This window comes from Sebastes umbrosus, chromosome 13 (genome assembly GCF_015220745.1).
Source record: "Sebastes umbrosus isolate fSebUmb1 chromosome 13, fSebUmb1.pri, whole genome shotgun sequence".
Lineage (NCBI taxonomy): Eukaryota > Metazoa > Chordata > Actinopteri > Perciformes > Sebastidae > Sebastes > Sebastes umbrosus.
The window spans coordinates 5,067,418-5,093,379 of record NC_051281.1 but is presented as its reverse complement, the minus strand read 5'-3'; the positions used below and the strand labels follow the sequence as shown (position 1 = coordinate 5,093,379).

General features: G+C 41.2%; 1 protein-coding gene across 1 annotated transcript; it reads right to left on the bottom strand.

Annotated features, from left to right (window-relative positions):
• Positions 1 to 77: 77 nt before the first annotated feature.
• On the bottom strand, positions 78 to 25,330 carry ccdc80 (coiled-coil domain containing 80). The gene is made up of 11 exons (XM_037789883.1): positions 23,912 to 25,330; positions 22,480 to 22,612; positions 22,125 to 22,322; positions 20,483 to 20,964; positions 18,815 to 19,153; positions 16,832 to 16,988; positions 11,118 to 11,254; positions 9,249 to 9,400; positions 7,205 to 7,308; positions 3,411 to 3,494; positions 78 to 986 (listed from the first exon to the last, which is right to left on the bottom strand). The coding sequence occupies exons 1-11, from the start codon at positions 24,446 to 24,448 to the stop codon at positions 664 to 666; spliced, it is 2,646 nt and encodes an 881-aa protein (XP_037645811.1). The 5' UTR covers positions 24,449 to 25,330; the 3' UTR covers positions 78 to 663.
• Between the last annotated feature and the right edge of the window lie 632 nt (positions 25,331 to 25,962).

Sequence of the window (25,962 nt, the reverse complement as noted above, 5' to 3'; positions counted from 1 at the left end):
TCTTGCAATGCAGAAGTTCAGACTGAAACTTTGAGTACTTATATACTGAGCACACAGCAAGCAATTCACAGATCATCACTGGTAGTAAACAAATGTTTATTTTGTCACATAGCACAATAGAGTATAAATAAGAACAATGTATAGCAACTGAAACTTTACAAAAAAAAGAAATAACGTGACAGCTTCTTTTCATAAAATAATCGATAACCGCACCTCAAATGCAACAGATGTCCAATAAATACATATATGTTTTATTTTAGCCTGTTATCTACAAAATAAAACGTCTGTGCTGATAAAATGAATATGAAAGTTTGACCTGGAAGGCAAGTGAAGGAGACAGATGATATAATAACGTGCAAAACACTCTTTGTTTGAAGTCAGAAATGATGAATCCATGAAACAAAAACTACAGATCTCTGAACTTCCACACTCATCTACACATTTATTGACTAAGCCCCCTTGCAAATTACCATTACTCGCAGCATACTATGCTATTTATATATCAAAGATCTGGATAGGTGAAAGCAACAGTTTTGAGGCTTTCACTAAGTGCTACAAAACATTCAAGGACCTCACTCCATCTGTGCCGACTGCCTGGTGGAGGGTGGGTAGGAAAGATTAAAAAAGTTACGGGTGAAAGGAAGAGGGCCACAGAGGGAGGAGCTAGTAACCGTAGCCCTGGTGATATCTGTCTTGGTAACCGTGTTCGTATCCGTGCTGATGGTAGCCGTAGCCACCATACTCGTCCTCAGGGCAGCGCATGCCCAGTGACTGCTGGATGGCCATCTCCTGTCTGCGTAGCTGCATAGAGTCTATCAGGTCGTAGATGATAGCCATGGAGTACATGGGCGACGGGTACCAGGACTTGACGTTGCCGTCCTTCCCTACCAGCAGCATGGAGAAGTACTCTGGGCTGATCTGGAAGTAGTTCCTCATGTCTTTCACCAGGGCGGCTGACATCCCTTCGCGATCCACAGTAGCACTCCCTGGATGGGGCAGAGATTCAGCTCAGGAATGACGTATTGAAGACAGATATCTTACAGAGTGCAGCCAGCCGATTAGACTGTTATCAGGCTATTAAATGGGCATTATCAGTCGCTATAAGTACCACAGATGTGGGTCAATAGGGGCCTACTACACCCAACAGTGAGTGTTATCATCTATTCACATGGTAGATCACCGAAAGAAGGTATAAAAGAACACAACAGTGACCTCTAGTGACCTTAGTAATTATGACAGGAGCAGAAGTGAGGCGATGTAGTGTAGACAGCATGTAACTCCATATGAGGATGTGGTCGGGGACAATAGATGGGACACAAAACACACACACCGCTTTCATCCAGGTTACCGGGGTGTGCATCCTGTGTGAAACCAACAATGAGTAGTTGTCTTTGTGTTCACAAGCGTTAAGTTTCACTTTCACTTTTGATATGTTTACGTTGTAGTGTTTTTGTTGCGTAAACTTAAAGTTGTAGTTTTGTTGCCTAAACTTAAAGTTGGAGTTTTGTTACCTAAACCTAAAGAGATTGTAGTTTTGTTGCCTAAACTTAAAGAAGTTGTAGTTTTGTTGCCTAAACTTAAAGTTGTAGTTTTGTTACCTAAACCTAAAGAGGTTGTAGTTTTGTTGCCTAAACCTAAAGAAGTTGTAGTTGTGTTGCCTAAACCTAAAGAAGTTGTAGTTTCGTTGCCTAAACTTAAAGAAGTTGTAGTTGTGTTGCCTAAACCTAAAGAAGTTGTAGTTTTGTTGCCTAAACCTAAAGAGGTTGTAGTTTTGTTGCCTAAACTTAAAGTTGTAGTTTCGTTGCCTAAACTTAAAGAAGTTGTAGTTTTGTTGCCTAAACCTAAAAAAGTTGTAGTTTTGTTGCCTAAACCTAAAGAAGCCGTTAAGTTTGTTCACAATCTAACGTTTCAATCAGATTTACGTGTTACAACGAGTTGCTTTAAGTTTCACTGTCACTTTTACAACATAGTAGGCGTAGTAGGCCCATAATGACCCACATCTATGGTGCTTATAGCGACCGATAACGCTGATCTAATAGCCTGATAGCAGTCGAATCGTGTGGTGCAGCCATGTTTTCCTTTTCAGGCTTGTTTGACATTTACTGTATCTCCATATGCTGAGCTCGAATGCCAGAAGCAGAACCCTGAACAACTTTAGTCTGCTGGCAACAGCTCAAGTTTTGGTCTTTCATAAGCCAGCCTGACTCCCATTTCTTTTTCCCCCAGTAAAGTTTGTTTGTTGGAGTTCTCTTGGAGCAACATCTAGCAGGTCATATGAAATGAAAGAAATAATTCATATCTTGATTCCCCTGCCACAGCAGCAGCACACATGGTTCTGCAGCTGTGAGGTTGTATGCAGAGTGTCCTTGATATAAAACAATCTGTGAGGTTCCTCTGGGGACATGGTGGAATAGTAAGTGGACCTTTAATCTTAGAGTCTCTTTAACATATTATGGATTACCAGGATGAGAAGTGGGATACTGGAACACTGGCCTGTGCAGGTGGATTTGTGGATTGACTGGGTTTGCATGAGGAGGGTAGATCTGGGGCAAGATTTTTCACTTGTAGCATGAGGAAAGAAGGTATTATGTGCATAAATAGAGATACTACAGTATGTGTGTGTTCAGCCCAGTCGCACCAAAAAGGCATGCGAATGACACGATAATGTGCAATGTTTACTTGACTATGACTTGCCCCAAACTGCATGTGATTATCATAAAGTGGGCATGTCTGTAAAGGGGAGACTCGTGGGTACACATAGAACCATTTTTCATTCACATATCTTGAGTCATACAGTTTTTCCTCGCCAAAATTTAGCGTAAGTTTGGAGCATTAATTAACCTCCTTCGTGACAAGCTAGTATGACATGGTTGGTACCAATGGATTCTTTAGGTTTTCTAGTTTCATATGATGCCAGTATCTTCACAAGCTCTAAAACTGAGCCCGCTACAACCTAAAAACCGCAAGGTGTGTTAATGCGTTAAAGAAATTAGTGGCGTTAAAACAAATTTGTGATAACTTTGACAGCCCTATTCCGTACATATTGTATTTTTTTTACATATGTTTACGTACTTAATAATAATAATAATAATAATAATAAGAGGAAGAAATTCTACTTATAAATCGCTTTTCTAGAACTCAAAGACTCTTAATGCTCATGGTTACTTATGGGCAACCATGGCGTTTTGTTGCCTAAACCTAAGTGAGTGGTTTTGTTGCCCTCTGCTGGTACAGCACTTTCATGCATGCATGTAATATTCACGCCTCAGCGAGGTAAAATGTGACATTGACACGCTATCCTCTGGTGGACAGGCGGGTCTGTTAAATGCTTTGGTGTGATATCGGGTTGGTGTGTTAGCGTGTGCTTCACCCACAGTCCCACTCATTATTTTATATGAGAAAGTTCTTACCATTGATAGGATAGAGTTCCAAGACTCCGCCAATATCTGGCGGCTCCGTGCCGACCAATTTCAGAACGGCGATGTGCCTCAGACCTAAGCAACGACAACCACATTGACAACACACATCAGAGAGAGGCTAATATGTTACAGTAAAAGTCAGACTTTAAAACATGTGTCTGTAATATGCTGACAGACAGTTTTGTATCCACCAGTCCTCCTGCTTATACAAGCTGATTTCACATTATTGGAACCATTCTGAGCACTGGTTTCTAGGTAAAGGGAGGAGAACGTGGTGGTCCGGAGAGTCCTGCCAAAAAGCTGTTTCCTCTGAAGCGAGAAAGCCCACATTAAACACAGGAGAACGCAGGCTTTAGTTGCTGAGAGCCAAGTGCTGAATACCAGGATCAAAAACCTCTCAGGCCTTCAGCCCAGTCAGCAGGACAGGCCTTTGTCTGGGGCAGTGAGGGAGGGAACAGCGCTGGGTGCCAGCCCGGCCAAGAGCAACACATGAGGGAGGAAAAAAGTCCTCACAGACCCTGGTCTGGGTCTGCTGATAAGCAGGACAAGTCTCAAATGGAAAAACAGTGTACAGACACATACTGACGTCACAGATGGGTACCGCTTTCTAATAAGACATTTTATGAGAGACTGTATACACTGTGACTATTTATAACTCCAGACATCATGAATTATTTTAGGGAAAGACGCCCTTAGATATATTAAAAAAGAAACTTAACACCCCTGAAAATCTTTTATTTTGCTGACCTCCTGTGGTTTTACATCTCACCTTGCTGCAGGGATGTACAGGTATACTATAGGGACCTGTGACATCACTGATGGGTAAGGTTACAGGTGCAACAACCTCTGAACACACGCAATCACATCATCATCAGTGATGCTGGGTGAGTTCAGAGCTGTTAAGTTACTCTTTAAAGGAACAGTGTGTAGGATTTAGGGGGATCTATTAGCAGAAGCAGAATATAATATTCATAACTATGTTTTCATTAGTGTATAATCACCTGAAACTAAGAATTGTTGTGTTTTCGTTACCTTAGAATGAGCCGTTAATATCTACATTACGGCATTACCACGGTTTTGCACTCGGCGACTCCCGTTACCTCAGTCTTGGAGAGGGAGGAGTGAGCGGAGAGGTACTCAGTTGTTTGAAATCTGCAACCACACCACTAGATGCCACCAAATCCTACACACTGTACATTTAAAGGCAATTATTGATGTACATTAACTGCAGATCTGATGGTTTGTTATACACTATTCCAACAAAATTAGCATGCATGCAAGTTTTTTAAGCGAGGGAAACTCGCTAAAAATACCAGTACATAAGTATGCCTTTCTGTTTTCTCGTTGCCGACTAATTTGGAACGATGATTGAGCGCTGCTCGGGTGGAGACAGACGGATTTTGTGGCTGAGATGACAAAGAGTTGGTCACAGTAGTCACGGTAGTCAGTAGCCGATAAATACCTGTGGCTACTGCAAAGTCATTTGTCCATGAATGACGATTGTAACCTTTCCCACTGAAGACAAAAGCCAGATGTCAGTGGGTGTTTGTGGGTTTTTTTATCCAGTGAGAAAGGGACTTTGTAAAGACTCAAGAAAGACGTTTTAAAATCTAGTTAAACGTGTGCTCATTTCTTCCTGAACCGTCATCATAAGAAATGGCAAATAGTGCAAGAGTTAGAGTCAAAATGTGACAAATAAATTGGACCATCTTAAGCATTATGAGAGAATGTCAAGTAGAGAAGTAAGAGCCAGGGAGAAATCATCGTCAGAAATCTTGAATTCCTATAAACAAGACGGGAACATGGGGTTCAAGCAGGGGGGAGAAACTCCAGCTGACAGCATTTATTTGGTTTTACCGAGAAGTGGAGTTCACTGTGGGCTATTTCAAGTTTACATTCATCTTGCATAAATCTGTCACATGCGTCAGGTTGTTGAGATTTGTAAAGTTTAGATAAATGTCTCTTTTTGAGATATACGGTTATAACATTTAAGTAACTGTGGAAAAGTTGACTAACTGGCAGACTGAAAAGGCCGTCGTCATGGAGGGAAAAGAGCTTGTTAGCGCCCAGAAAGAACAGAACAGCCCTTAGCCAGCTCTGGCATCTGGCCTCCCTCTGCACATCTCTCTGTGCTCAAACACACACAGGTGCTGATCATATCTGGAGGGTTGCGGTTAACAAACACAATCCATGTAATCAACTTCTTCATATGACTAACATATTCATAAGTGGTCTAACTAGTACTTTGGCAGGCATTGACGGGACATCATTCTGGGTAGAGTTAAGGTGAATATGTGTGTTGAATTAACACAAAGATGATCCAATCTGGTCACTTCATTAAAGATTTTACATTTTCTCTGCCAGGTAGGTCGTTCCCAGGAAGTGAAGTTTTCTTTTTTTTTGTTTGTTTGTTTGTTTCTGGCAGCAACAGGAAATAGTTTGGAGCACAGAAAAAGTACTCAGTATGAGCGGAGCCACTCTTACTGAGCACACACAGAAAGGACAGAAAACAGAGGCACAAAATGCAGTACTGCTGTGGACGGGGGCAACAGCAAAAGGTATTTTAACCACCTATTAGAAAGGCCCACCTAAAGTGAATATCAGTTTAGTGTAGTATATTTAGAATATTTTCGCTGGTTTAAAAAACCAGGTTTGAAGCCGTTATCTATGCTCTCACCAAAGCAACCAGGCAACCTCGCAGAACACGGGAGATGCTGGTCACCAAGTTCTGACAACTCAGTGTTCTACAAGGTAAAATTACAGTTTTCTTCAATGGAGTCTGGTGGCTTTGGCAAGAACATCAATTGAAACAACGGCTTCAGTTCTCCGTCAGAAAGGGCTGTCTCACGGAAAAGTAAAGTGGTGAAAATATTCTAAATATAGCGTAAACTGTTTTTTTAGGTGGGCCTTTCTTTAAGGTGTCTAAAATACGTTTTGCTGCCGGCCCGTGCCGTGACTCCTGTCTGTTTCTCCAAACTGGGGGCGTGCCGAACGTCATCTACTGTAGGTAATACACTGACTATGGATAAGTAGCTCATACGACCCCACTTCAAAACTATAGAGGACGGAACCTGCCAAATTAAAAAGATAAGTAAATAAATGACTCGATAAATGAAAAAATATGTCATTAAATTTTGCAAAAATAAATAAAAAATAAATGTAGCCATTAATTAATTGATAAAATGTGACATAAATTTATACTTCTGTTTTAATTTGCTTCTTTATTTCTTTATCTTTGTATTAATTCCTTTATTTGTTTACTCTTCTGTTTAATTTTCCTTTTTATTAATTTTTTTTTCTTATTTTCTTAATTGTTAGATTAATTAATTTATTTTTGCATTTATTTTTTATTCACTTATTTATTTTTGCATTTATCATTTATTTAGTTTTTATTTATTTTATATTTTTTTATGCATTCTTTTCTTTACATATTTCTTCTCACATTTCTTTATGCATTTCTGCCTCATTATGTTCCCCGTCAGAAAACAGAAAACATTTAAAAGGTGCTTTAAGGTGCTTTTGTAAAGGATGAGTTAACTCAAACAAAAAAATATTACCTAACTTACCTCTAGAGGTATCATGAACAGTCAAAGGTTAGTTTTAGAGGGAAGTGAAAGGTTGATATCAGGTGAGTATTTATCCTATTTTAACGCTTATAATCACATAGTTCGCTTGTGTATAGTGTTTTAACGTTGTATTATGATTGTGTGAAGCACCTTGAGATTTCGCTGTATTTTAAAGTGTGCTATATGAATTAAATCCATTATTATATCGTTATAACTCACCGAGGTTGCAGGCCTGGCTGGTCAGGGAGTAGAGCTGCTGCTGATAGGCCCACTCCTCGTCGTTGGGGGCGGAGATGATGAACAGGCGGCGTCTCCAACGGAACCTACAATCACAGAAAATTTCAGCCTGGATTTAAGTGGCACTTTGGTGCAGCAGTGAAAGCTCCGAGCTAAGACAAGGAGTTTGTGCTTGTACACCAACATATTCCCATACTATTACTGCCAGAGGGTGACAACCCCGAATTATGGTCAAAAACCTGCCAGATCTCAGCACTGTGATCTGAAGCTGAAATTCAGGTCTCCATGGTAACAAAAGAGAGCCTGTCTGGTTTAGACATCTCAGGATAATATGTGACTGCAATGATTCAGCCTTGAGGTACTTTTCATGCTGCTTTTAATATCCGTGGAACACACACACAAACAGACTGCCGCAATCCGCCAAATGCTGCTTATAAACGCTGCAAATTGTGGTCCAGCTGATTATTGAGCAAAGCAACAGCTGTTTGATGGAAGTAGAAACAGCCTGGTGGGACCACCCAATAATTCAACTGCTCAGCAAAACACTTAACTAAGACATTACCTACAATTTGAGGAGGTGATTCAGTCCAACAGTGCAACAATACTGTGCACAAAGCCAGGTCCATAATAAAGACATGGTTTTCTGATCAGAGCTGATCTGTTCCAGAGCGGAACTACAAGCCTGGCCTTATCTCCAGCGCCGGCGCGTCCATATAGGCGAACTAGGCAGTTGCCTAGGGCGGCACTTTGGCAAGGGCGGGGAAATGTGGGCCAACTTTTCATTAGCAAAATCGCAGAGTAACCAAGAGCAGTAACTGCAGTTTCATCACACTGCACCTGCAGCTCTCACGAGCCAATGGTAGCCTGGCCTACTGACACCAAGTCCGATTGTCTTCTAGAAAAACCAAACAAATACAATGTGAGAATAATGAAATACTGCAGCGTGTCTAAACAACCACTGAAATTATCTTAATCGAAAAAGAGGAGACTAATGAAGGAGCAAGTACTCCAAAAACAGAGTGATTCATTGTTAAGATATTGATCCCCAGAGTGTTAGCAGGGATGGCGGCGCGCCTTCAAGTCCGATTCCACCGAACCAAGAGACTGCTAGCGCCGCTAGCAGAACTAACGTTGTCGTCGTTGCTCCAAAAGAGGCAGCAGGTGCTACCGCCCGCATGTCAGATGTGAAAAGGTAAGCTTTATTTGCTCTCTAGTTGTTGTTTATGTTACTGATGAAATTGGTTGTTACGTGTCGTTTGTTGTGTTTCTGCTGTCTCTCCTGTGTCTCTTTAGATGCCGCCCTCCCCCCCGCCGTGCAGCTACAGTGACTGGTTGTACGCGGCTGCACCCCATCACCCATCAGTGCCGGGTGGTTAAGAGACCAGGAGAGAGGAACAGCCCCGTGCCAGTTGGCCAGATTGTTGCGATCTGTGTGTGTGGTGGTTAGTAGCTTTAAGGTGGTCGTTGTATACTTCTCATTTTTGGGTTTACTTTATTGTTACTCCACCCATCCCCTGGACCCTTAATGGGGTAACGTAACACTGCTGTTATTTCGTTTGAGGAGCTGAAATTGGATTATTTGGAAAATAGCTACATGATGCTGTCATGACTCTGCTGTAAAGAATTTGGAACCAGGTTATTGGAGTTATTATGCAGACCTTATGGTGTGTTATTTGTATATGGATGATATGGATCAGTGAAATGCCTTCATACTTTAATATTGTTGACACTGTGTGAACTCACTAGTCGTTATGTATATGGAATATTGGCTTTTGTGTTGTTGCGTATGGTATGGTACGTTACAAATAGAGTGGTGGCATAATTTGTGCCAGTGCTGCTTATCACCCAACATCAGTGGTTGACCTCACTAATGCTCTTGTGGCAGGATGGGAGCAAATCCCTGCAGATCTCCCTCTAAAATCTTGTGGAAATCCATCCTTGAAGAGCAGGCGGTTATAGCAGCATATTAATATAATACCCATGGATGTAATGTTTGGGTGTCCACATACTTTAGAAACAACTTTACCTGGAGAGGAAGTTCTCCAACGACCTGGGCTTGTCCTCTTTCTTGCAGACAACCCCGTCTCTCTTCTGCTGCTCCATCTCTCGGATGCGGGAGGAGAAGGTGTCGACGTAGTCGAACACAGCCTTCATGGCGATGGGGACCTCATAGGCTTGCTGAGAAAAGAACATCAACGAGAAGCAGTTATACCCTCCTGAAGGTCGACTCCAACATGTGGTGAAGCCACAGGATAAATAAATCAACATGCCTGTGAAAAGAAACCTGGAAGCGACTCTGAGGATATGAAAATAGATTTCCGCTGCATTAAACAATGGTGAAACTGTTTCCAATGAAGTGATGAAGTGAAGTTTTGGAACATGATGGTAGATGCGGTGTGGCCTTTTTCCACATCACAAACATTCCTCAGAATAACTTCTGGGAAGCAGCACAAGGCAAAACATAACACGGCATCTTGTTTAATTTGCAAAATGCTGAACAACCTCAGCGTGAATATCTAACACACTCTCACACCTTCCTCCTCGGATATACGCTGAATCTGCTGCACGGCTCCTTCTCACTATTTCACACCTCTCTCCACTCGCCCTCTCTGCGTCTTTCTGTCTCATACCCACGCCCACATCCCTGTGCGCTCACAGACTTCCCTGTCTCTGCCTCTGTCAGCAGAGAGGTGAACACTGGCCTCTTTGATGAATCTGTCCCAAAACAGCCTGGTGATTTACCCTGGCATGCACGCATACACAAATGTCATGTTGTGTGAATTAAAACAGTGTTTTAGTGAAGTCAGCGTGTTGGCAGTGCGAGGACAGGTCAGTCCACCTTCAAAGAGAAAGAGAGGATGAAAGTGTTGGACAGACGGGTGGTGATCCTGTAAACAGAGAGTGGAGACCAACAGACCAATGGCAGTGCCATGAATAAAGCAGGAAAGCAGCTAATTTAAGGGAATTAAAGCTTCAGTAGGCAGAATATTTTTGGCACCATTGGGCAAAAATTCCATAATAACCTTTCAGCATATTGTAATTCAAGTGTTCTGAGAGAAAACTAGACTTCTGCACCTCCTCATGGCTCTGTTTTCAGGCTTTAAAAAATCTAGATGGATCGGGAGACTTTGGCCAATCACAGGTAATTTCAGAGAGATTGGCTGTTCATTCAGCGGAGGCAGCTGTCAATCACTCGCAAACTACGATCAAATGGTCAAACTAGGCAGCGCTGATCTCAACATGACGGTCGGGTCACAAACTTTCTCATTTAACAGCTAAACAGTACACTACAAGATGTTTCTGAAAACATTTGAGGCGAGAAATAGGCATTAAAGTAACAGAATATTGATTCATATTTTGATCAGCACTGCCTAGTTTGACCGTTTGATCGGAGTTTGCGAGTGGCTGACAGCTGCCCAGAGATGGCAGACTCCAGCTCGTCTCTGATTGGTTGTTTTCCTCCAGTCTGTGAAATCTTGCAGGTACCATTAGGAGCACCAGAGGACACCGGAGGACACAGAGGAACATGATTTTTTTTACCTTTCTCATGCACTACTGTCAGGATATAGTGACCGTTTTATAAAAATAACTTTTTTAAAAATCATATTTGCTCCAATCTCGCCTACTTCAGTTTTAACCAGTACAACATGAAAAAGAGTAAGTACTTTAACCTTGAAGGGAAAGTAGGAATAAAATCATGTTCAGATTGTTAAAATATCACGGCATGTCTTTCAAAATCTGTCCCAATTCAGGAGCTGAATCCTTCAAAGGATGTGGTCCCTCAGAAGAGGTGAAGGCTGTGGGAGAATACACCAGTTTTATCCTCCAAATTCAGGAAAAAAAGATGGAGGAGAAGAAGGACTTTGGGACACGGCTACGGAGAGCGAGTCCTTACCTTGACTCTCATGTCGGCGTCGGTGAGCACCATGTAGAAGTCATCGTGTGTCATGCTAAAGTCTTTCCTCAGCTCTGTGATCAGATCCTGGTTCACCAGGTCCTCCTGACGAAGACCCTTCATAGGCTTGTCATGTTCTGGAGAACAAAAGAGAGAGAGTGGTAAGATACTGTGAGAGTTTATATTTGTTAATTCACACTATTTTATTGTGAAGGTAAATTAACAAATGTTTTTTTTTATGTTTCTTGTGGATAAAAGGCTTGTGCTCCACAGTTTATTCAGTAAAACCATGAAACCTAAACATGAGAACATATAAGATATAATAACGTCTGACACCTCAGCTTTTGCTTTCATATTTTGCTCCATAGAAGTGAAAAATGTAATTCTGACATGTTCATGTCATATCTGACAAATAAAAGCTCTTACACAACCGTGAGAAAGTCACATAACTGTCAGCCTTCTAACTGTAAAATGAAGCACAATTGTGATGATACATTTTCCCGTCACATAACCCATAATAACACAAACACAATGTGAGAGGGTGTGCAGCTCAGAGACATTAGGAGTAAAATGTGTTTTCCATTGCTGAACTCAAAATGATGTTCCTTTGAAAAACGTGTCTGACATGACAGTGAACTGGAGTCTGCAGAATGTAAACACGCAGAGTGAATCAGGGACAAACTCCACAAAGAGCAGCTTTTATTCGCCGACATCTGGCATGATGGGGATACCGAAGAAACCTGCTGTAGCTGGCGTTCATACAGACCAAAGTAAAAGCCTTTAATTACCACTCCCTCCATGCATGTGTGCGCAACACACACACACAGAGATACCACAGAATGGTGTTTTTTGGTGGTTGGTTCACCCACTCGATGCCGAGCAATGTGTATGAAATCAGGAAAACCCCAGCACATGCTGGAGACAGCAGACTCAGACTGTGCACACAGAAAAATACACAACAAATATCACATGCTGTCGACCAACCAAACATCTTAAAACACTATGAGGTCACTCTAACTGAGGGAGGGGCGACGCTGAAAGAGCCAGTTGTTTGTATACAGTACATGCTCACACGCTGACCCTCTGGCCGGTACGTGGAACAAATGTGTAACGGAGTCCAACCATGAGTGGGTGGGTTGGGGGACGGTTGACGTCAACTTGGCACTTTTTCCAGCATTCCATCAGGGTAAAGCCCCGTTGTCATGCGGAGTGACAGACTCGTAAAGTTTTACAAAGTGGCTTTGCATGTCCTGACGTTAACACGCACCAACCCAAGCCTCTAGATGGCTATAAAATGTCCTGAAATAGCTGCAAAGCTCAAATGACACAGCACATTTCATAAAAACAGCAGTGGTTTTGTTCCTTTTGAACAAGTGGCTCTAAGCTGTTTAATAAAAAGGAAAGTTTTCATAATTGTGAGTGTGTGTTAATGTGTGTGTGTGTGTGTGTGGGTGTGATGAATCGACTGTCTTCAGCTCACACATCAGCTCCAGAGGAGGCAGACTAGCCCCCCTTGTTTAGGATGATGCACAAGGAAGGTATGTATTTTGTACTTTAACTCCTAATCATCTCACTTCCAACACTCCTATCTTGTTGTCACTATAAAAGTGTAACATTTCTAAGTAATATAAAAATAACTGTTACCACAGGATTACATGCACATTAACGTCACACCACAGAGGTCAAGATCATAGGAATCAGAAGCCAGTCTCAGTCTATTATCACCTGCACTGAGAAGAAGACAGTGCTGCGGCTCTGGCAGAGTAAGTGAACAGTACAGTCTGATTGTTATACTTGGAGCAGAGACCGCTGACGATAGCATCTAGTTTGACATCATGCGAAGAAGGTAAAACGAGGACAGGACGGCAGACGTGGCCTCTCCAGGCCTCCCACACACAATAACATTTCCCCTGCACCGACCTGCTGGAGCTTGAATAGCGATAGGAGCGTGTCATGTTGGGAAATGTGACTGAAAAGATGAGTACTGAGTTACTGAGTCAGTAACAAATAGAATCTGCTGTGTGGTGAGAATACATTTAAATATAATCAGAGGCATTTTTAATAAAAAGATCCATTGAATTACTAAAATGATACTGGCTATTTTACAGTGTAGGAAGATGACAGACTACCTGACACTGTTTATTTTAGTATTAGAAGGGAGCAGAGTTGTTAGTGGAGATAGTGTAGAGCAGGAGTCTGCAACCTTTTTGATATGGAGTGCCATTTTAAAATCAATGTGCCATATAACATTAAGGTTAACATTAAGCTTAATTATGACACCACATCAACATTTAAATCTCCAAAGGGTCTGTAATTGTATTCCATCCATAAAGGCAATGTGCCTTCCAACATTTTTAAAAAACATTTTTGCTCCCGTAGTCTAGACGTTGTTATTCTATATGAGAGCACTGTACAAGAAGGCTGCCATCCTTATGAAAACAGACATGTTATTAACCCGACTGTACCAACCTTCCAACAATCCTGTTCTTCAGCAATAAACTTAACAAATTCTGTGAAGAAGGTAACAAGTAGAGGCAGAGTAAGACGGATCTTTGTGGAATATAGTTGGGGGGAAAAAATCAATCAAACTACCGTAAATACAGTCCACGCAACCGCTAATGACTGTGAAAGAGGTAATTTGGCATGCGGATGAGAGGGCACTTCAACATTTCCAACAAACTCTCTTGCACACTTAATGCTTTTTGTTAGTGGTGGCATGCATGCATAAGGTTGCCTACCCCTGGTGTAGAGTATGGGTACTGTTGTTGGAGACAATAGAAATCTACATGTCTTTACCAAATGTAGGAGCTCCTAAATGCTATCTGGATATTAATTTAAGTCCATAAAAAAGATGTAAAATGTGCATCTTATTTCTCATATACCTGTAGGTATGAAAGGTTAAAAAACATCAATAAACATTAGAAAATCTATTGAAGACCAGTTGTTTTGAAGAGCAGGTCTAGAGGCGGAGCTGTCTGAGGAGGAACAGGAAGTGGGAGGAGTTTATATATATGGGATTGAGTTCAGGTAGGAGCCCTTTGGATCTCTACTGGAAACAATTGTTTGTCTGCATGAAAATGTGAGTTTCCTTTCTCTCTTACTACATTAATGTTTGCAGTACCCTGACGCTTGAGTTATTTATGTTGAGACAGAATGATGTACATTGTGTTAATTCTTGTCGGTTATGGGGTAACCAGATATTTGCTCCCTATGTTACAGTACATGGTACACATAGACTATATTCTGTTTAGATTAAACTAACATTGATTTTGCTTTAATTTTTCAGCTTCACCTGCCTTACCACCTGTTCCATGTCTACAATAAATCACAATATGCCCATTTCACAGCAGCCATTTTGTAGGGTAAACACAGCCTGGTGTCATTAATAACACTAATTAATTATGGCCCTGTTCCATTTAAGTGGGTCAATGTCCTGGTATTGTGCATGCCGGCTCACTGGAATGGCTGTGACACTAAATGCAATTGATTTTATCAATGTGTTCACCCTGCTATGACAGGACAAAATGGCTGCTGTGAAAATATTGAAGTGGACTCTTCAACTGTGCTGGACCACATATCCATAGTGTTGATCACAGTACCTGGGAATCTGCATACCCCTCATATACAGTCTTGATTGGTGAATATTCTACACCAGTTGTGTGATGCCCCTACTCTAATATCCATTCATGTAACACTGATCAATCTGCACAAAGAGTCAGTTACACTATTTTATCCTTTTGAGAGTTTCAGTTTAGAATGTGTAAGATCTTTACAGACTGAGAAGAGAAGAGGAGAGCTAGGATTACAATGTGGAAAACATCCACTGAGACTTTGGATTCTCAAACAGTTATTCTGTTTAGGTGTATGACTCAGATCTACAGAGCCCAGCAGAGGATGCATTTTGCCCAACCAGATGGAAGAGTTGGACGAGTTAAAGCTTTTTACAATCGCTAACATTCTTTTGTCCAATCGTAGTCACATTTAAAAACTCTAAACATAATTAGCACAACATCGGTCTGTTGTGGACCACACCGTTAACACAATCCATGTTGTTTTCACAGAATATGCAGTCAATTAACACATTTCTAAATTTTCTTTAATTACAATCTCACCCAGGTCCAAAATTATGGATCGTTCTTGTCTTATTTACAAATGCTTGCACACAACATGCCAGAAATTAAAACCTAATGTTCAAAAACTTAATATAATATAGAGCCTCTCTAGACTTCTGCAACAACAGCATCTCAAAGGCTATATTGAAACATTGAGAAATAACTGATTTACTGTAAATTGTGTCAAATATACTGCCAGGGGTGGATGAGGCATGCTAAGTGTTTGTATCCAAGGTGCACAGCGAGAGATGACATACACTAAGATGTGATATAAACGAGAAAATGTGGCTTAATGCTGATGATTGTATAGATGAGAACAGGACTGCATTTTTGTGCTTTCCCCCCATTCTGTGCCTTTTTTACTGTATTTGTGTATTTTATTTTTACACAGTTGGAACCAAAGGCCATGCATGTTGTATTTTTTGTTGATCACCTGCAGCAATTTCATGTTGCCAATACAACTTTACTGCAGCAATTCTGTCACTTACTATGTTTTTCTGCTATATATTCTATAAAGTGATGTTGACTCATTCACTTTTAGATAGTATGTCGCCAGAAATGCACACATCTGACACATGTAGAGTTGCTTATAGTAAAAGGAAACGTAATTATAAAATCACTGGATTTCATATTGTTGATTGTATGCAAGTAGAACTGAAACAGGAAAAGTTACGCAGTTTGAAATGCCATCAGCTGTTTTACTTTGAAAATCGTTGTGCTATGATTGAATACATGTTCCTCTTGGATAGAAAACAGGTACTAGTGTTTTAAAAGAATGATATTTAGTCGGGTTTGTTGGGTTTTGATAGTTAATGTATGTGGAGAAAGTCTTTTTTTGCATTTTGAAATGTAGAGTTGGTATTTAATGAACAAAATGTGGTTTTGAGCAGGGAATTAAAGAGGATCTATATGCTCATTTTCAGGCGCATACTTGTATTTTGGGTTTCTACTAGACCATGTTTAAATGCTTTAATGTTAAAAAAACGCTTTACTTTTCTCATACCGGCTGTTCTGCAGCACCTCTTTTCACCCTCTGTCTGAAACGCTCCGTTTGAGCTCCTGCCCACGAAAAGCCCGGTCTGCTCTGATTGGTCAACTGGCTCTCTGTTGTGATTGGTCAACCGAACCAAACTCTTTGGACTTTGCTCCAGCTCCGCTCTAACTAGCTTTATTTGAGGAGGTGCCAAGCTAGTCTTTGTGTTACTTGGTGACATCACCACGTTACGGAAAAAAAGGCGGGACTTCAATCAAGGTGTTTCAGGCAGTTCAGGTGTTTCTCCCTTTGGCCTGGACTCTGGGCTTTGTAACTTTGCAGACCTTTTACATGCACAAAAAAACGATTAAACACACTAAAGGAAAGGAAAAGCACCGAGGCATAATAGGTCCCCTTTAACTCTTTGGCTAATTGTGTGATGTAGGTGTGTTTAAGAGTGAAAAGTATACATAAGTATCTGTAAATGCTTGTTAGCAATTGTAAAAGTAACACTGGTGTCTGAGAGAGCTGCCAATCATCTATTTCACACCTAGTCAGTGCCTTTTGAACCTTCCCGTATACCCCGATGAGAGAAGTGAAACTGTGTGCTAGCACTGCATGATACTCACCCAGCTGGTAGTGGTCGATTTTCATGGTGGAGTTGGTCAGAGAGCCAAAGATGGTGATGATGGAGACTTTCCTGATGGCCATTTCACACACAGACTCCAGGTACTCGTCCCGCTGCTGAACATACATGTTGTCCTCCTCACCGGGCGACGTAATCAGCTGGAGGAAAGGAGGGAGGTCAGACTGTCATGTATATGCAATGAAAAAAAACCGCACACACACATATACAGTATACACACAGCTGTGCTGAAGAGGCGATGTTTACATTAACCTGCAGGAGGAGGATGGGACATATTTTCCCAGCCTGCCCGCAGCACTGCTGTGATAAGAATCTATACGGGCTGCAAAACAGAGACGCACAGTCTGTTAGCACACAGCTGTGCAGCCTGTCAGAAAGCTGCTCCACATACTTTATGCCTCTTCACATTACAAACCACTTCAGTGTGATTAGAAAGCTGTGACATTATAGAAAATGAAAGGGGGGAAACATGTGAATGATTTGCGGCCCCAAAGCATAGAAGTGTTTACGGGTTTGTTGACTGGGTAAAAATTAATCAACAATAGATTTCTTATCCAGATGTTTGGCTTTCAAAACATTCATAGCTTTCCAGTTCTCTGTTGTGGAAAACAAACTCCCTCCTATTCACCTCCTCCTGCTCCACGACTCATTTTGGCTGAAAATTAGTCAAAAGTGGAAATCAAGACAAATAGTTTTGTCTAGAATTTATGATGTGATATTCAATGGTTTCACCAGACATTCCTGCTGGATCACTGCTCTAAGTAGCTACTTTACTGGTCTGGCTTACTGTCTCTTATTGTGAAAATATAATTATATTTTCACTAGGGCTGCACGATTTTAAGAAAATATCTAATTGTGATTATTTTAACTGATATTGTAATTGCGATATGATTTGCGATTACATTGAATGACACATTTTACATCATTATTCTCATTTTCATTGAAAAACATTAAAATGATTATGGTGTGATTTTTGCAAACTTGCAAACATACAGTATATTTTCTGTACAATATGATGTGTACGCCAGAACATCTCTGCAGCACAACAATATTTAATTTAAAATGGTATTTTGACGCACATTTCACCTTTTAACAAATATTGCACCTCCTGCGATTTGAAAATTGCAGTAGGACATATTGCGATTTCAATAAAATTGATTAATTGTGCCGCCCTACTGTTAACCACATGTGATTTGGAGGCATAGAACAAAACTTCTGTAACTTCTATTAAACTTCCTATCACTACTGATGTAGAAAACTCAATGAAAATGTGCTTTAAAGGAAAAGTTCAACAATAGTTTTAGGAGAAATATGTTTATTTGCTTTCTTGATGAGAGTTAAATGAGAAGATTGATACCACTATTGACAGAGAGAGTGGCATCGATCTTCTCATCTAACTCTCGGCAAGAGAGTTAATAAGCGTATTTCAAAAAAATTTCAGACTATTCCTTTAAAACTGTTATGTGTATGTCGCAGTGGTTCAACAAGCCCACGGTTCGGTTTATATTTTGGGTTTCGGTTTGTTTTGCACATTAGGGAGAAGAAAAACATAACCATTTCCAGTGTGTTTGAACAAAACATATATAAATGGATTGATTGATAGTAATGAGTGATATTTCTATATCATATGAAGCCATAATGCTGATTTTATACATGAAATAAAGCAGGCTACTTAATGGTCAAGTAGGTCTATGTTCAGATAATTGCTTCTCATCAAATAATTACCAGGCCTGTATTTAACAGCGGTCCAACGGTTCAACAAGCCCACGGTTCAGTTTGTACGTCATTGAAAGGTTTTGTTTTTTTACAGTTTGGTTTTGCATCCCTAGTATGTAATGGGAGTTGGTAGATCAGTGCAGTTTAATAATGCTACTGTGTCTAAGCACTAATAATTCCCCCTGGCCGAAGCATGAAGCGAGAGCGGTACTGAGCCTCTCATGAACTGTGAGTTGCGTCATGCTCTCACCAGCAGCCGCCTCCTGTTCTCAAAGTAGTCCAGGAAGGAGGCCAGAGCTCCCTTTGGAGGGGGCGTTGGCCTCTTAGTGGGCTTCGGGTACTCCTCTCTTTCTGGGTACTTAGGCAGCTTCTTTCCATTTTTCTTCCCTCCGATCTTCCCGGCCTTTCCTCCTCTCCTCTCTGCCTTCTTGGCAGCCTTGTCGTTCTTCTTTTTCTTCTTGTCGTGCTTATCGTGCTTGCCCTTCACCTTCTTGGTGGGGCTGATGTCGGTGAAGGTTTCTCTTTCCTCCGGTTCACTGACTGTTGGCTTGCTCGGTTCGTACCGGTCCTCGTACTCATTAGTCAACACCTGCACAGATAAAAATATGTTGTTAACTGAGTAATAAGAGTAACTGTCCAGTTTCCTTATTGATTAAAATAATATGACAATGATTTTTAGCCTATACCCACAAGAATGTCAAGTTTCAAGACCTAGTGTCTCATAAATGTTTCCTGGCAAAAACAATCTCCTTGAATACACAAAATGATGCAACTGTAATTCATTTGGCAGGGAGCATTACACATCCAAAGCCACACCACCATCAGTTAGCAGTTACATTTAAAAGGCCCATTCAGAACCAGATTAACTCTATTACTAAGCAAATAATACTCTAATTGACATGTGCCATATAGATAGTGGTGGAAGAAGTTATCAGATCTTTAACTTGAGTAAAAGTAATACCAAACTGTGAAAATACTCCACTATAAGTAAAAGTCCTGCTTTAAAAACCTGATTTAAGTAAAAGTATGCAAGTATTGTCAGACAAATGTACTTTGAAGGTAGTGATAGTGCAGTGAATTGTTCCCTGTCAGTGTTTAACTATTATATCTGATGTTTCTGGATTAATATTGCTGCTGCATTAATGTGTAATTCATTTTTTAAATTTAATTTAAACTCCTTTATATACTGTTGGGTAATTGAATCTACAGCAATGCATCATATTCTATAAGATCATCATATGTTTGTAGCGTAGCTGTCCTGTAAGAACCACGTATCTCAAAAGTCAGTTTTCGTGGTGTTAGAAAACCAGCCCTGTTTTCAGCTTTGTGACGATGCATTTTCCATCTGATCCAAAAGGCTTTTTAAAGAGTTTATTTAGCTGAAGAAGGAGGAAGATTTTGTCAACACATAAAGGAACACTTCATCCTTCAGTTTATCACAAACACTCAACATCAACACATCTGGAGATGCGTGGTTTTCACTAGTAACTAAAGTTAGTCAGACAAATGTAGTTGAGTAAAAAGTAGAATATTTCCCTCTGAGATGTGGTGGAGCAGAAGTATAAAATACCGTGAAATGGAAAGTACTTGGAATGTGTGCTTAAGTACTGGAATAAATGTATCTAGTTACATTCCACCACTGCATATAGACATAAACGCCTGAAACACTTATTTACAAAATGTTGTATGTATCAAGGCTGAGTAGACGAAGAAAGGTGTGATCCTTACAGACACGTCATCAACACGAGTCAACTCTGAGGAAAGTGCATTACACTTTAACCCCTAAAGTGACGTTTGATGATCATTGTGCCTATTTTAGCTCACCTTTACAATCATATACTTTCCTAAAACTAATTTAGTTAACAAGATTAGAAGCCTAAAGTATGTGCAGAATGAACCCCAAACCCTTTTAGCTCACCTTCTCTCCCCCGTTCTTCCTCCTTGTGGGCTTGATCCTGGAGGGTTTGTGTGTGGCGGGTACCAGCTTGCGGCTGTGTGGATCTCTGCTGTCCTTGTCGGTGCGGTTATCTCCAGCCGGGGTGGTTTTAGCCGGGTACCGCTCCCTCTCTCTGCGGTTGTAGTAGTAAGGATCAGCAGTGGTTCTCGGGTCCGGGAGCCACGGGGCCGAGGTGTGGGCTCTGGTTGGTCTCTGGGTGGTGGTAGTGGTGGTGGTGGTGGGTCGTTTTGTGGTGGTTCTTCTGGTGGTGGTGGTGGTGGTAGTGGTGGGTTTGGTGGTTGTTGCTGCTCTGGTTGTGGTGGTGGGCCGGGTTGTAGTTGTTGTTGTGGTGGCTACAGTTGTTGTAGTTGGTCGTGTAGTTGTTGTTGTGGTTGCAGCTGTGGTTGTTGTTGTTGTGGGCTTTCTCTGGATCTTCTTCCCGGGTTTTCTTCCTACTGGTGCTTCTATTTATCCACACAAACAGAAAAGCAGACAATAGATAAAAAGTTTTCTTCCAATACTTTCCTATTTTGTGAGAAGTACATTGAGACAGTAGTCCAATAAACTCAAAATGCATTCTAGTGTAAAAAATTCCAGTCACTGAATATCTTATTTTAAAATGACCCTTTTCAAGTATTGCCAGAATACATGCTTATTCAGTGTTAGATGACTACTGCTAAAATATCTGTTCAGTCTTTGTAAGAACTGGGATCATGGTTTAATATTACATAAAAAAACAAAACACATTTTCTCACTCCTCCTCTCTAGTGATATCTAGCAATGCATGCAAGTTTATTTTGGGATTGTGCAAAATACTTTCGACAGCAACCTTTCTTTCCAGGAACAACGTCCCCTTAACGCTGACTAATCCACAAAACACACTGCCGTAGTTTACTTGGAAACCGTTTCTCTTCTGATGAAATCGCTCCAATGAAAACAGCTGTTCTGTGGATAATGTTGAGTAATGAGGAAACACTGGAAAGAATTTTTTTTAAATGTGAATTTTTCATTGCACTGAGAACTAGGGCTGCAACTGCCGATGATTTTCATTATCGATTAATCTGCCGATTATTTTCCTCGATTAATCGATTAGTTGTTTGGTTTATAAAATGTCAGAAAATGGTTAAAAATGTCTATCAGTGTTTCCCAAAGCCTAAGATGACGTCCTCAAGTTTCTTGTTTTGTCCACAACTCAAAGATATTCAGTTTTCTGTCATAGAGGAGTAAAGAAACCAGAAAATATTCACATTTAAGAAGCTGGAATCAGAGAATTTAGACTTTTTATGTCTTAGAAAATTACTCAAACCGATTAATCGATCATCAAAATAGTTGGTCCTTATTAAATAGTTGAAACTTTATCGATTAATCATTGCAGCTCTAGTGAGAACCACAAATAAAAGTAGATTCATCGCCATTGGAGTGGAGGCGAAGTCTCAGATATAGTTCTCAAAATTTGGTCTGAAACCAAACTCTGCATGAATAGATGCCAATAGAAATAGAAAATATGTTTCTTTTTTTGTCATTTATGTGAACTGACCCTTTAGGTAGAAATTAAAAAAGTACAAAAAGTATGACTTATGACCTCCCCCCATGTGATAATTATGAAAAAGTCTAAAATTCTCACCTGTGAGTGTGCCCTCCTCCACTTGGCCCTCCACACCTGCTGCTTTACACTTCTGGACGAAGCCTTTCTGTCTGCTCCTCTCCACCTTCCTCATGGGCGACTGGTCGATCACCTCATACATGGCCTCTAGCCTCACAGGGTACGGGTATCTCTCCTCCACCTGCAGGGTCTTCTTCAACAGCACCATCCCAAACTTACCTGCAGGTCACCACAGCACTCATCAGATTTATACAAACAGTTTCAGGTGTTCTGTCATGTTTTAAGCCAGATGTGGAGCTGAGTGTGTGCTGCTGGACAACAAATACAGTCAGAGTGTCATCACCTCCTTCAGGACCTGTACCCATCCATCCCTTACCTTTCTCCAGTTTGAGGAAGCTCATGAGTCTGGGGATGAGCGCGGTGTCCAGCGGCTCCTCCATCACCTTCCCCTCCGTGCTGATCCTCCTCACCTTGCCTCCCATCTCTCCCTCCTGGTGGAACATGACAACCTGGCAAGGCAAGGTAAGGCAAGTTTATTTATATATAGCACATTTCATACACAAAGGCAATTCAAAGGGCTTTACATATATAAAAGCAAGATAAAAAAGCACAAAGTGCATAAGATAAAAACGAATAAAAGAATATAAAAGTATAAGTTAAAGGGACTGTTTGTAACTTTTTACACGTATAAATCTACCGGGTCAGTTTCTCATGTGCGCTCGCGTGTGGCCGGAGTCTCTGCTGTACTCTGCTCCTCTGCCTGCCTTCACTCACACACTGTGCTCGCTCTCTCTCTCTCCCTCTCTCTCTCCACCTCTACACGTGCATGCGCGCACACTCCACACTGCAGAAGAGTTAGTTTAGCTCTGAGAATATCTAGTGGACGTTTGTGCAGAAATAATTGCTGCAGCTCCTCCAGACCAACAGAGGTTTCCCGTGTCTTGTGAAGTGACGGGGCTCCGCAGCGAGAAACGTTATCGTCTCCGACCAAAACTCCGGTGTCTCCCCTGTTCCCTCCGGCCGCGGTCGGGAGGCTGAGGCAGGAAATGCCAACACTAGGATCAGCAGTGATTCATGGAGAGACCTTCGTCTGGTCAGCTAACATTACTGCCAAGCAGCTGAAATACAGTATAGAGTGATATTGTGCTTTTAGCTGACGTGTGTCGCCTCACTATGTTGAGCGATGCTCGTTCATGTCTATTTAGAGCAAGCAAGCGCAAGTAACAGGACGCTGACTTTAGTTGACTTAACGGCCACAGGTGTCGCTGTTAACAAGCACTTCTGATTCTTACAAACAGTCCCTTTAAAATAAAAAAATAAATAAAATTAAAAGGATAATAAAAACAATCGAAAGACAGTAAAGTGCAGCATTTAATCAATTAAGAAAAGCATCTGAGAACAGTTTGGTCTTGAGTCTAGATTTAAAAGTGGCCACTTGTTGGTGCATCTTTGATCTCATCTGGTATGGAAGTTTTTATTGGACTTTATTAGTTGTAATCCACAGAAGACATTCCACAAATATGTACTATGATCTGCAAATATTTCACTATCCACAAACATGTATTTTTGTATTTGTGTTGTGTAAAGTCACATTCACAAAAATACAGGGCGATTTGCAAATACACATAACTTGTGACTTTACACAACACAAATACAAAAACACATGTTTGTGGATGGTGAAATATTTGCAGATCATAGTACACATTTGTGGAATGTCTTCTGTAGGTTACAACTAATAAAGTCCAATACAAACTTCCATAATCTGGAAGTTTTGTTCCACAGTTGGAGCAGTGTGTAGTATAGCTAACCTGGTGGACATGTCTCTCTGCAAGCTCGCAGTACACATCTGTCTTCAGCAGAGACATCATCAGCCGGTAGTAGCCGTCTGATTCATGCGGTGCAGAGATCACCAGGACGCGGTTCTTCCCTGCGAAACTGGCCAGCAGGTTGGGTGATCCGGCGCTGTTGGGCATCCTGGTGACTCTGGCTCTGGATCCTGGAGTGCCCTCATCCTGCAGCATGCTCGGCGGACGGTGCAAACCAACCTGCCCGGCCACTCCTCTCCTTTGCACCAGACCTCCAGCTCTCCTGCCATGCACAGACCTAGTCCTGGTGAAAACTGGAGCAGCTTCATCAGCCTGCACACCGTCCTCCTTGTTACCTCGCACCGAGATGGCCGAGCCATACCCAGGTCGCATTCGTCCCACACCGAGGCGCTCCTTGTCCTTGTCCGTTGCGCGCAACTGGACACGTCTTGTGCGTAATTGCGCAGTCTGTCTGTCGGCTTCACCTGTCCACGTTAGCAGATATATCACAGCTAAAGTGAGAACAATATGCCTCCGCATTCTGGCGAGATGTCAGAGAAAGTAACACTCACTGAGGAGGAAGAGATGAGGATCCAGATGTGGAGCAGAGATCCTGCTGCTGTGCGCGTCTTTTTTAGGGCATTTAATCAATTAATTCCAGATGAAGACATACAGGTGTGCAGGGATTTAGCACAGTGTTGTGTTTCAGAGCATGTCTTCTGCTGAGGAAATCACTGTCTACTCTGTATCTCACACACACGAGGCGAATAAGAGAGAGAGAGAGAGTTTGTTGTGCGTAAATGGTTATATCCACAACTTCATCTCAGCAACACTTCCGTTCACAAATATATAATCCCAGCAGGAGATGAGGAGTAGAAGCTCATCTGTTACACAAACATCCAAAACTTTTGTATTAACTCCTCAGCCCTCGAGGGGGGAAATGAATGAAAGTCTTTCCGTGAAAAGTTTTGGTCACATCTCCAAAATACACCCTAATAAGTTAATTTATCCAGTTAATCCTCAGGCATTGTTTATGTCCAACAATGAGACGATCATCTGGTGCTCAGGAAGGAGGAACCTCCGACAAAATGCAAAGAAATGTGCACGCTGCTGCTGCTGACTGTGCACAGGAACAAACTGCACTGTGCTCCTCCAAAAGGTTCTCCCTGGCAAGACTGAGCTTTTGGAGGCTTTCCCAGAAAATGTCCACACAAACCTCCAGACCAGCCTCCAGACTGTTGCAGGACCTGCCCCTGGACGAGTTCACTCTGCAACACCCATTTCATTAGAAAAATACCTGTGCGTAAAGTTTGTGTCTGGGATGGTTTTAGGTTTCACTTGAAGCACAACTTTAGCTGACTAAAAAGCACATTTCAACATATGTTAGAACAGTAAAACATTTTGTTCCCCTGCTGGCCATATCACCACCAGGAGGAGAAAATGACCAGAATCAAACTTTCAGTGTCAAGTTCCTTCTTTGAAGCCAACAGAGAAACGCCCCTAAATCCCATCCCTGTCTGTCCACTCTGGTTTTCCTCCAAGAGATTTCCCCATCTCCTCATTCTGGCGCACAGAAACAGATGATTTAGAGGGAAATACAGTGCTGGTGTATATTTAAACTTAGAGGCTGACCATCCATTTACTCTTTTTTCTAGTAGCAGCATACACTGTTAAGAATTTCCCAGTAAAATAACAATAAAGAACTGGCAGCAGGGTTGCCTTTATATTACTGTAAAATTAACATTATTATACTGTCGCTGAAATTTACAGCTTTGTACTGTTATGAAAAATACTGGTTTTTTTTTTTTATTAATTTCACAGTATTTTACAGTTAATTTATTGTTTAAAGATACATTATATAGCTGTTTTCCACCTTTCTTCTACATTATCTTACTGATTTGTTTTAATGCACTATTTATTTTTTACATACATTTTAATAAACATTATTTTTTGCCTAGATGAATAGACTTAGCAGGTTACAGACATAGGAATAGTCACACAAAATACAATTAAAGGCACTTGTTAGGAAAAAGGCTATAATAGACTTGTTGACA

Coding starts and splice junctions, on each gene's coding strand:
- ccdc80 (XM_037789883.1), bottom strand. CDS start 24,448: ATGCGGAGGCATATTGTTCTCACTTTAGCTGTGATATATCTGCTAACG. Junction 16,989..18,814: donor AGAACAGGAGGCGGCTGCTG/GTGAGAGCATGA, acceptor CCTTTCCTCCAG/CTGATTACGTCGCCCGGTGA. Junction 7,309..9,248: donor TTGGAGAACTTCCTCTCCAG/GTAAAGTTGTTT, acceptor CTGTGATTGTAG/GTTCCGTTGGAGACGCCGCC.